The sequence below is a fragment of the Mastomys coucha genome, unplaced genomic scaffold (assembly GCF_008632895.1).
Source record: "Mastomys coucha isolate ucsf_1 unplaced genomic scaffold, UCSF_Mcou_1 pScaffold9, whole genome shotgun sequence".
Classification (NCBI taxonomy): domain Eukaryota; kingdom Metazoa; phylum Chordata; class Mammalia; order Rodentia; family Muridae; genus Mastomys; species Mastomys coucha.
Genome location: NW_022196915.1, coordinates 104,040,635 through 104,053,366, shown reverse-complemented (window position 1 = coordinate 104,053,366; position 12,732 = coordinate 104,040,635). Strand labels below are relative to the sequence as shown.

The window sequence follows — 12,732 nt, the reverse complement described above, 5'->3', positions numbered from 1 at the left end:
CAGACTCTCTGAATCCGAGCACTGCAGCCTGTGATATCCCAGACTCTCTGAATCCGAGTACTGCAGCCGTGATATCCTAGACTCTGAATCCGAGCACTGCAGAAGAGGTATATTTTAGAGTGCTGCCTGAAGACAAAACCCGGTGAGGTTCAAAGCAGTTCTGTGTGTTTGTCCCTTTGTTTGAGGACGAGTTGTGCTTTGTTTTCCCATGTCCTGGTTCTGTAATTATTAAGAAAACAATGTCATTAGTGGGCCTCACTGTTTGGGCCTCTGAATGTGTAAAATGGTACCTGCTTTCCAATTGTACTTTCCCTTGCCTTGTAGAAATATTTACAAATGGTGGAGAGCTGACTGGTTCATTTATAAGCTCACCGGCTCTTTCCAGTTCCTAGTATAGAGGAGGGGAGAAGACACCTTAAATGCAGCTTAGATTTGAACTAAGGCTTCTTAAGGTCAAAGGCTGGCTTTTCTCAGGAAGGGATTTCATCGCCACAGTTCACCAGAGCTGCTGAAGTGCCCTCTCTGAGGACAAGACCACTTCACAGAGTTCATGCTCGTTGAAGACAGCTACATATTAAAATTCTTTCTCAAGTTGAAATCCCATCAAGACTCATCCTGGCTCTACATTCCAGGTTAATGCAAAACACATCTCCCTCACCTTCCTCACCTCCTTCTTTGGAGTAGTAAAGGTAGTTGTAATGGTTCTCTTCATGTTCCCCATCTTCATGGTAAATATTACTAATGCCTTCAGCTGTTGGGAACATGGTTTTCAGGTCTGTCAGTCAAGATGAACTTCCATTTGCTTGGAAGCTTTAACTTCAGTTGAATGCAAAGATGTCTGAAGGCTTCTTTCTTTCTCTTTTACTAGAGCCTGTGCTTGAACACCATTGAAGAGCCTGTGATCTACCTATAGCATCCTATTCTCTGGTCTCATCCACTCATCCAGGTACACACACACACACACACACACACACACACACACACACCATGGAAGCAGTTCTGTGATACAAAGTGAATCACAGGACCTTATCGTCCTGACCACAGTGATTGGCTGAAAAATAGTCACAAGGTCTAAGTGAAATTAACCGAAGTTAATTTCTCCAAGATTACAAACTGGACTCCAGCAACAACCTCTTTCCTCGAGGAACATTTAGACATGAAACCCATCTTTTTGTCTCATGTACTGGGGTGCTTTTCTAAATATTCACAGGATGTGGGGACAAAGATCCCATGCTTCCAGTCATTGCCAAAGCCATCTCCACACTTTCCTGTTCTGTTGTATACTTTCATAAGTCAGCAACTCTCCTCAAATTGAAGTAGGCTTACATCACTTACAGCCCAGAATACTGTCTAGTACTGAATCCACAGGACATCAGCCGTCCTAGTAGGATCAAAAGAGCATGAGTAATAAAAGACAAAGATTCCCTCCTCATCCTACCGAAGGATCTGTGAGAGAATCTTCTGGAATACTATAAGAAAGAAGATAACGATAACCACTCACCAATGTTAAAGCTACCTCTCCCAACAGGCAGGATCCCGCAAGATTGACACTGCTCAAAACTCCATCCCCAGACTACCAGAGCTCCTGACATATGAGTTAGGTTTAAGACAGTCTTCTCTGTGGCATATGAACGGAGAAGCTACAATAGTCAAAGCACTGGAAACAATAACAAAATGAAGACTTGAATCCCCAAAGGACACTGCAGGAACACCATCTCACCTTCTCAGTGTTAGAGTGCGCATCAAAAGTGGGGAGTATGTTATCTCTGCAGTGGTTTTTATCTTTTTCTTAAATTTTGTCATAAAATACTGTGATTCAATCCATACTCAATAATGGTAAACAACGGTCCTCCTAAAAGACCAAGTCATACAGATAAAGGGGAGGAAACATGGTAAAAAGGAGCAGAGACTGGGGAGGGCGCTTACTGGGGCTTGAGTTCAGAACCCCAGCGCCTGTGTGAAGCCAGACGCCATAGCTGTAATTCCAGCATCACTTGGTGAGATGGAAGGCACAGACAGAAGAGTCTTATAAAGCTCAAGGTCAGTTAGCCTGGCATAAGATCTGCTAACAAGAGACTTGACACGAGCAAGGTAGGGTGGAGAACTGACACATTAGTTTGTCCGTTGTCCTGTACAAGCACCGCATGGCATGCACATGCCCAACCCACTCCCCCAACACTACACACACACACACACACACACACACACACACACACACGGGATTCAAAAAAAGAAAGAAAGAAAGAATGCACAAGACAGTGAGAAAGGATAACCCACTGAGGAAATAATGAAGAGGAAAACATCACATGCAGAAGAAGAAATCCTTAGTTGCAAAGAGAGCCAAGCCATCTTCCCATTGGTTTCCCATCCAGTCCCAACCGCTGTCTGTGTCACATTCACCTTTGAACCACTCCAGGGTCTTACCCAGTCCTGAGCCTATGAAAATCCATATGATGCATCCTTCCGTTCCCCCATGTTCCCTCAGAGTCGGCTTTCCTTCTTCTGGCTCTAGTCCAAGTGTCCCTCCCTCCCTCTGCTCTCACTGCCCAATTACTATATACACAGGTATCAAGTACTATATACCAGCATATTGTACTATATATAATACTATGTTATGCATACTATAGATTAGCTATTTAGTTCTTATAACAGCCTTATAGGACATCCTAAGTGTTGTTTACCTTACAAAGTAGGGGCGAATGTGCAACTCAGACTCAGAAAGAGCATAACTTACTCCTAGTACAGAGAACGTGTGAGATCCACTTTCCTCTAACTCCAGAGTCTTACATTTACCCACTACATGATCTACAAGGGCATTGATCCTTAAGAGGAGGGGGAGGAGCTGCCAAGAGGGGACCAGAAGCAGAGTGCCCGGGGAAATAAAACCAACAGGCATTCCTTCGCAATTTTGCTTAGAGTCAGCCCTATTTGAAGTAGAACCTTGTTCCCATTATGTAGCAATAGATTATCTGCCATTTTGCATTGTGGAAATGTACCCTCCATTATCCAGGCTAATCTTGTTGACTGTAGAATGCTGTACACAGACATTACAATGACAGACAACTAATTCAATCTTCTCTGCCAGCGAGATGCTACTATTAATGTCTCCTCGATTCCTTCCCTATAGCTTTTGATGCAGGGCACTTCACATAGATCACAGCTCTTCCTTCCTACAGTGTCTGGAAGGAAAGTAATTGAGACTCGCTGGGGGAAAGGAGACAAGGTGGGAAGAAAGAAGGTTATACAATGCGGCATAAAATGCCACAAAAATGGGAAAGCAAAGCAAGCCCATGCATGATGATGACCCCATAACTTGTGGCGCAAAGAGAAATGGGTGTTTATGATCCATGAGTAAATTGAGAACATTATTTGCCTTAGATAGACACCACATGTTTGAAGAGTCAAGGTGGGATTTTCCTGTGTCAGAGAACGCAGAGAACGCACAGCTTCTAGAGAAGATTTAACCAAGGCTTGTGGCCTACACAGGGCCTCAGCAGCAGGGCCACCTCCCCACCCAGCCAACCACTTCACATGTCCCATCCTCCTTAATAGCTGCACATCTTCATTTTCCCACTAAGATGTTGCTCTATTTTGTTCTGTTTTTTTTTTGTTTGTTTGTTTTTGTTTTTGTTTTTGTTTTTTTAATACTGACACTCACTGAAGGTCACCGGGCATTTTGATGTGCTTATGAAAGACTCCAGTTTTACTTCAATGGACAAAATGAAACAGACTCCCAAACTCTTTGGGATCAACCAGGAATGTCTAACATCCAAATCAAAGGCCACTCCATGGAGTGATATAGAACAGAGACGATCTCACTGAAGTCACGTGCTATGCAGTGGAGAGATTGAATGCAATACTTAATTTAGAAATTTTAAGCTAAAACACAATGGTGGACTCTAAAACAGCGTACTATTAAAATATTTACAGGTGCAAACCCCTTCAAACACACTAAGGGAGAAAGACTATCAGCTTCTTATTCCAACCAATTTCTATCAAACACGGACAGGAGTAGCTGAGAGAAGAAGCATTTAAAAACCTGCCAGAGTAAAAGGGAAAAAAAAATCCTATAATGAAAGTCTGCTCGTTCTCAGAGAAATGAAGTAGAATTAGATGCTGCAATCGTGGCGAATTTCAGAATCTGGGCAGTTTCCAGTAAATGGAGCTTTTCCGTAATGTCAAATGCAGAAAGCTATCTGATATCAACATATTGAGCTAACTGTTTCAATTCCTATTTCCTTACCCCAAATTGTTTGAAACCTTTGAGATAAAAACTTCAATAAAACTAGTGTTCTGTTCTTTTAATATTTTATTCCCTTGAGCATGTCAGATTAATCTCCAGATGGCAATGGGCAGAACGAGCAACCAACCATGTTCCTAAGCCTGCTTCTCTCACAGGACGCTAAGGTAAGCAGCCGCACTGGCAGCAGAGACTTCAAACTTTCTCAGTCCTCAACTACTGTTGTAACCGGCTAGCGTTCCTCTTAGTTATTAGATCTTTATATCCACTCGGCACACACCCAAGCACACAGTAGGCATTTAACAAGTAATGTTTAAATAAACTGTTGGAATGGCTTAAGGGGGAAAGCGGCGGTCTTAACGAAGAACAGCATGAGTCCAAATCCTGGCACTGCCCAGCAACAATGACCATCTCCAGAATTAGGGTTATCACAGTGGAGCATGAATTTGCACGTGTAGATTTTCAAAGCGGCATCAAGAGGATTGTTCTCTAAGCTGGCAAGCAGCCACCCAAGAGCCTCTTACAAGGGGGTAATGCTCCCCGCCTGGCCATTCCTGAAAACCTCTTGTGTCTTCACTCCCAGTTCCCCTATTCTTCCGGTTTCCACCACATAATTTAAGTTCAAGACTCGACCTCTCTGGTCCAACCCAGATCCTGACACCTTGGCTATTCCATAGCTGGTCTTCAGTGTCTGCTCCAAATACCTCACCATGCGATGCTAGGCACCACCGCACGGAATGCACAGCAGGATGGCCGTGGACACGTCTGAAGGTTACAGGGGGATGGCAAGAAACAGTGAAGCATGGAAAAGAAACCAACTCAAGACCCCCGCGGAATCTAGCGCTTTCTCAGCCTTCCCCCAAATTCTCTGCCCACCCTTTGGAAACCGCTTGGACAGTAAAAGGAGCGCGATGCGGGACTGACGGGGTCGGGACTTGGGGAAGGGAGTGGGGCTCCGGAAACCAACAGACGCCCGACGGAACGGGACAGTACCTCGTGTGGCTGTGGTTGCGGGGACAATCCTTCTTCTCCATGATGGCTGGCACGCAGTTGGTGAGCTCGGTCCAGTCGGCGTGCAGCCCGCAGCTCCAGCCGGTGGAGAAGCGGGAGAAGAGCCAGGTCTCCTTCTTGCCCGGCCGGTGGCAGGTGCACTTTTTCTGGCCAGCTTTGCAGCTGCATGGCTGCTCCAGACGAATGTTCTTCACCAGGTGCCTGCCGAACGTGGTGCCCCCGGTCTTCTGGATGTGCAGGAAGACGATCACATCCCGCCCTTTGATGTTGAAGTCCACGAAGCGGGTCAGGTCCTTCAGGGTGAAGTTGAAGCGCGGCACGAAGCGGGGCAGGGAGCCGTTTTCGGGCGCCTCGGGGTCCGGCTCCTCCTCTTCTTCCTCCTCCTCTTCCTCCGGGTCCCCCGGATCCTCATCCTCGTCCTCGGGAGCCGCGACGCCACGAGACCCCTCGGGCGGTCCCCGGGGTGGCGGTGGCAGCTGGGGCCGCCGCTCCCACTCCTCCGGCGGAGCCTGTGCCCGTCGGGCGGGACTCGGGACAGCGGGCGGGCGGGCCTCCCCGGAGCGGAGCTGCTCCCCGAAGTTGGTGCAGGAGCTGGTGCAGGAAGGGGACACGTACTGGTACATGATGACCACGAAGAGGAGAGTGAGCACCGGCGTCAGCAGCCACTTGTTGAACCTTTCATCCATGGTCCCGCTCTCAGGCCGGCAGGTGAGGTGGCTGCGGCGGCAGCGGCGCGATCGGGCGCCTGCTCGGAAGTTTCGGGGACTCCGGGGCGCGGCTCGGAGCCCGCCGCTCCTCCATGCCCCTGCCGCCGAAGAGAGCGGCTGTCTGGCTGCCCCGCCGCACTCGGGGGCTGGCGGAGCCGGGGCCTACGAGAGGAGCCGAGAAGACGGGCGCCGGTGGCGGCGGCGGCGGCGGCGGCGGCTGTGGCGTGGGGCTCCTCGCGATCCCTGAGGCTCCGGACTCCAGCCGGCTCCTCTCGCACGCGGGCGCGGCGTTCTCAGGCGACACGGAGCATCCCGCCGCCGGGCGGCAGACGCTCGGGCGCTGCGGTGCAGGGTTCGGGACCCGGACCTTCCCGGGGCAGCTGCGGTGCCGAGCACAGGGGCTGCATGAGGCTCGCCAGGGCGCGGGCCAAGGGCGAAGGCTCGGCCCGGCCCCGCAGCCCTAGTCTTCGGCGTGCACCGCGCCCCGCACCTTCGCCCGCGGGTCCCCGGGCGCCTGGAGCCCGCCGCAAGTTTGCAAAGCCGCCCCTCGGCGGCGGCGAGCGAGACGCCTCTGCGGAGCCGCCTCCCGGGCGAATCGCACTACTGCTCCGGGTCCGCCCGCCCAGGCGCAGGCAATGCGCACACACTCGCTCACGCGGGCTGGCACCGCCACAACCCGCCAGCCGGTGTGACAGGAGCCCTGCTACCCGCAGCAAAAAAACCTGCCCTAGGTACGGAGCATGCGCCGAAGCCTTCCTCAGCCCCGGAGGAGTTTCCAGGGGAGGAGTCCACCGCTCCGCGGGGCTCGCGGGAGGCAGCTGGGGGTGGGAATCCCTTCAGCCTGCAGCCTGGGGAGATGTGGCAGGAAGGCTACCGCCAAGCAAGAATAGGCCCCGTGGAGGGCGTTGCTAGACGATCTGATTCCTCTAAATTGCAACATTGGCAGCTTTCTCAGTAAGAGGGTGGACAGAAACCTGGTTGGTCTCGTTTGCAGGAATAACACCCCAATGGCAGGAAGTCTCACGCAGACTAAACTGGGGACTGCTTGTCCCTCCTTGGCAGGGTACGTAGGTTCCAGACTTCATTTACTGTCTCCCCAACACACTTAAACTGATGCTCAAGTTTGTTCCAAGCTTCCTTAACTAGGAACGTAGTAGGTCCAACGCTACAACTTTATGCAACCAGCAACCAGCTCTGTAAAGAGCTTTGTGTTTGATGCGTACTCCATTTCCATGGCTCCAACATGCAGCCCTGTAGGATATAAATCCTAAAATCCATCCCATTAACACAAAGTGAGCTCTTCAGTGTTCAAGACTCGCCTTTTCCCACCCCAGTGAGAACATCGGCTTCCTTCATTTGTGTTTCTTCCACAGAGGTTTTCGTTAAACGTCATCTTTCGTGTGTGTAAATTTTTAATTTGCTCCAGAATCCAAATTTCGCTTAAATACACTTTATGATTTTCAGATAATAAATTGATACACCATCCAATTCACATCCATCTGGAGTACCTGATCCACAAAGTCTAGACCTTCTAGGGCTGATTTCCAAGCTAAGAGTGGCCCTGTGTTGACACTTAGGGCAGTGTAGTATGAGTTCCTGATCCAGACTGAAGGTGTCCCACTAGTTAGCAGAGGCACACATATGCCAGTGTGGTATCCAATGCCAGGCACATCAGCCTACTGTCTCCTTGGGGGTGCTGTGCGGGACTTGTTTCTTCTTGCGAGCTGTGCTGGCCTATTCTGTCTAGCCCCCATGTACAATCATCGCTTCAAATCCAGATCTCCCTCAGGAACGCCAAAGCTTGCTTATCAGAGCTTGTTTTTATCGTTCTAGACAGGTGAAGTTCTTCTCAACAAAATGTTCCTCCTCTGCTTCCATCCTGTTCTCAGCTTCATGCACAGCTGCAGTACTGAGGGCTGTTAATACTGTAGAAGTCCACATTCCCAAGTAAGGTGCTAGATACAATGAATCCACTTCTCTAAAGCCTTTTGCACTCTATTGTATCTCACTCAAGTTTCAATTCCTGTTAATGACATCATATGACACTCCAAAACAAGAAATTGTGCTTTTTTAAAAAAGCAGAACCCAGTAAAACCCAGCAATTGTTTCCTGGATGCATCAAATTGACAGGGACTTTTTTAAAGACTGGAGATTGATTCCAGCCTTAAAATGCATACACAGGTCCCAGGTTTCGATTTCCAGAGCTAATTATTCTTAAAGCTGGACATGCTGACCAGTGCTCCTAATCTCAGCATCTCTGCTCAGGAAACAGAGTCAAGAGACAAACATCACTGGGACTCTGATAGCCAGCTTAACCTACTTGGCAAGTTCAGGACCAGTGATACACTGTCTCAAACAAAAGGTGGATGGCATTTGAGGAACAACATTGCAAGGAGTCCTCTGGCCTCCACGTGCACAAGCACACAAGAGCACATGCTTGGGTGAGGTTATTTCACTTCAGGTTAAAAAAAATCATTATGTCTTTGTACACTTTTTTTATGGGATATCCTATTTTCTAGAATATTCCTAGTATCCCATAGCTAAGTAGAGCCTTTATACCTAAAATGAGTAGTGGGAGTGTCGCTGGTAACCTGCAGAGTGGAAAAGCGCTTTCCTACCCGTCTACTCTTTTGCTCCTCAGAGCAGCACTCTAAGGAGATTTTTCTTAAAAAGAAGATGGATCATATCTCATTTCTGAGATGAGGAAACTGAACCAAGGAAAGCCAGGTGAGAGCAAAGCCAAATCTAGGAACTTCTAGCATGCTGCAATACATTCAAACCACCACGGAAGAAATCCACACAGCAACAACAACACAGCTCACACTTTCCTCTCACCCCTCCTGAGACCCTGTGAGGCAGGAGGCCAGGAGCGACAACAGCATCGCTCCAGAACAATTAAGTTATTCTCCGTTTCCCTATGGCGTGCCGGGCAAGGCAGAGCGATTTCACATACTGTGATGTCTTGGTATCTAGTCAGAGTTTCCAGATAAACAAGGGAAAGACAGTACCGATCATAAACCGACGGCATCATTACGAAAATAGGTCATTTATGAGAACTTCAGTAGAAAACATTGTAAAAATATAATAGCCATGCTGTTCATAACTTATGTGTTCATAAGTATGTCCACTCTCATAACAGTATTCATAAAAAGCATTATCCTACAATCCTATAAAATCTTTCCTGCTATTGTTGTTTTTACCTTCAGTAAAACAGATAACAGGGTGCCACCATTTCCTTGAGATAATTGGAGGAAAAACAATGCCCAGATTCAGGGCAACTGCATAGATAATTCAGGCTGTGCTCAGAAACTCGTGTCTAATGATAGGTAACTGTGGTTGGGTAAACACTGTGTCTGTCCCAGGTGTGATCTCTCCAGTACCACAGCAGAACTTGCGGTAAACTTAATCAAAGCTCTTAAATCCTGCAATAAACAGGCTTCCTTATCTACGAGGGCAGACCTCGAATTCTGGTGAAAATGAATAGAAACTTTGTAGAACTGAATGCTCCCCAGGTGAAAGGAAAAACATATTTGCATTCAGCCTACTATAGTTACTCCAGGATGACACCAGCTGGCAATTGTTTCTGGCTAACAGATTGCAGCTACTATGATTCCTACATAAATTATTAAAATAATAAAAGTAATGTTTTCAAAAAGCTTTCTTCCACTTCCGCTGCCAGTCTAGCAGTCAGCTTAACACTTGGCTGTCTGTGAGGCAGTTTGTTCTCCCGGGTTTTTGTATGCCTTAACAAGCTTGACTGTGATTATTTTCTTGCCTGATTCTTTCTCTACCTTCGCCTTATTTTTTTATTTCCTCTGTTCCTCTCGAATGCTCTCAGCCCTGTTAGCAGCCTTGCATGCCCCTGCCTCCAGGATTCAAACTTTTGATTAGAACAGTCCTCCTTTAATCAAGTTCAATTGGGAGATGAAATCGCATCTCATCTTCTTCCTTTTCCTTTCGGTACAAGAAACTGCCTTAGAGAACAGTACGGACACCCCGGAGTGAGCCTAACTGTCCCAGAGAATAATGTTGGATCCCTGCGTTTGCACACAGGGGTGCAGAGATGTGCACGCCCTTCGAAGCAGATGGAAAACAAGAGAGCTCACATCTCTGATTGGTGACACGAACCTCTCTCTCTGGGCTGCAGATACAGCTCGGTCCTTTGGAGGACTGGCTGTTCTTCCAGAACTGAGCACCACATGATGCTTGCAACAGTCTACAACTCCAGTCCCAGGTAATCAGCACTTCTTCTGCTCTCTTCAGGCACTTGCAGACACAGTGGTGTGCAGACGTACGTCCGTGCACATACTGCTTTACAAATGAAACAAAGAGGAGAAGGCGTTCTTGTCCACTGAAATGACTTCTTTCTTGATTTTGTAAACAAGCCCTGCCCCGCCCTTCAAGCCCCTTGGTTAAGGCAGTTTGCAAGTGACACTAACTTTTTCCTTAGGAAGTTAACAGAAGCATTTGAGGGTAGCTAGCAAATCACAGGATGAACTATGATCTATAACAAATGTATTCCAGTTCCCTACATCATTGTGTCTCTACATATTGCACTTCAAAATTCCTATTTCTATGAATGGCTGATTTTTTTTTTCTTTATTGTATAACCTTCTTCACCCACCATAGATAGCAGCCTGTCAGCGAAACATGGAAACTGCTATCTGTATGCATAATATATATTCATTAACTCAGTATAATGTAAGTAAATGTACGAGTGTTTTCATAGTAGATGTGCAGTTATTTCTTCAACAAGAATTTGTTGAGCATTTACCATATTGCTTCAGAGGCTTGAGCTGCACCATTAGCCAAGACCAATCAAAACAGGCCTTTATGATCCCTACATATCCACAGAAATGGTAAGTGATGAAGAAATAGATAGAATTAATCCATTTAATCCAAAACCATAGACTTAGATACATACATAATGTATAAAGTGCCAGGTACATTTAGGTATTTGACGTACTTACATTAGGAAGCAATGAGGATGAAAACATTTGTCCTCGGGAATTTAAATGCCATCAAAACAAATCCAGTACAAAAGAAATTAGAAGAGGCTGGGAGATTGATCATAAGAAATCTGGTGAGGTCTTATAAAAATCTAATTCTGAGAGGGGAGAGGAGGGAGACAAAGAAGCAGGTAAGCTATGTATATGTAGTCAATTCGACTACTTTATTTTGTTAGGATAGACTAAAGTGGTCAGATGTAGAAACAGGAAAACTAGTCAAGTGACCATTCCAGAAGCCAATGAGAGAAGACAATGGCTCCGGTTGAGACAGGAAAATAGCAGAAGAAATGGTGGGAAGCGGTCAGATGGTTTGTGTTTTTAAGATCAAAGAGTGCATGTTCCGTGATGAGTTGAAGTTTGGGTAAGAAAGAAAAAGATGAGCTGAGGATGCCAGCAAGACTTGGATTAAGCAACTGAAGGATGTGATGCGGCTGTTACTGGTAGGATGCCAACCAATGTTGGTAGGATGCAAGTACTGGAGGATAAACAATGAAGGCGATGGTAAGTGGCAGTCAAATGGACAAAGAAAGGACTATTGGTTCCTGAAGTCATGTCCAGGAGTAGAATGAAGCAGACACCAGGGAACAGGGCTTGCTATGCAGAACAGTAAGTATGATGCTGTGCATTCAGAAAGAACTTGGGAGGCATTAGGTGGAGAAGGGCCTCAGATGGGGAGATTGAGGGCAGATGACTAGAAATGTGGCCGTGGGTGTAAAGAAGCCCCTGAGAGATGTGTGGCAATGTAGCTCGTGGGCTCTAGGAATAGATTGGAAACGCTTGAAATGAAAGCGGGGGGATGCCGTCAAGAAACCAACATAGTTGTCCAAGAAACCAACAATGGAAACTTGGACAAGGGAGGCAGAGGTGAAGAAAATAATTTACCAAGTCACGAGCCTGCAGATGTGGAGTGGAAAGGTGTGGATTGCCTCATTTCCCAACAGAACAGAAACTTCCTGCAGAGTCATGCTGTCTGGATGAAACAGAAGCTGTTGGATTTAAATTGCGCAGCCAGGTCTTTGTGCTTAGGGTGTATCGTCAAAGTCACGGCCGCCCTCCGTCCCTTTGGCTTTCGCCCACATCTAAGCAAGAGGTCCTATGGCATCTCTCCACTGGCTGGCATTTGCTGTAATGCTCCCCGAGTCCCACCTAGACTGGGGTGCAGTCCCTGTTAATGTCCACTAGCCTTCCAGGGTACGTTGGAATCGTTGTCTGCCAGCTTTTCCTGTGTTCTGATGGTCTTTTCAAGGCCTCATTAGTAGTAAACCCAGTGGTTTTCCCACCAGCAGATGCAGCCCTCTTTACTGAAAAAGTACATTTTTTAACTTTAGAACACTTAAAAACATTTGCTGTACTCATTGACAGGCAACTAAAATGCATTTAGCGCAGCCATGACTTTTAGTATGTTTTTCCTTAGAATAAATATATTGTCACAAATAGAATTTGAGTTAAAAAGCATATATCATTAAATGTGAATAAAGACTGTGTAACTTTCTCTCCAAATGTACTAATCTAAACTTCAATGCATGCATGTAGGCAGCCGCTTGGACGATGAAATCCAAGATGGCGCCGGTTCCTGATACACTGTAGCAACAGACTATTCCACTGTGCATGCGCCCCTCCTGAGTGGGTGTATACTGCGCATGCGCCTCTCCCAAGCAGGTGTATGCTAATGAGGGTTTGCCGGGGAACCAATCCAAGAGGACTTGGCAGCTCAAGCTTGGGTATATAAGGGGCTGTCTCCAGCCATTCCATGCCACTCCACAGA

At 47.1% G+C, this 12,732-nt stretch overlaps 1 protein-coding gene across 1 annotated transcript in view; it reads right to left on the bottom strand.

Annotated features, from left to right (window-relative positions):
- Hs6st3 (heparan sulfate 6-O-sulfotransferase 3) overlaps window positions 1–6,633 on the bottom strand; it is a 748,118-nt gene extending 741,485 nt beyond the window's left edge. Inside the window, exon 1 of the mRNA XM_031361924.1 lies at window positions 5,234–6,633. Within this exon, the coding sequence (XP_031217784.1) occupies window positions 5,234–5,937 (704 nt within the window). The 5' untranslated portion in view covers window positions 5,938–6,633. The remainder of the gene's footprint in view (window positions 1–5,233) is intronic.
- Between the last annotated feature and the right edge of the window lie 6,099 nt (window positions 6,634–12,732).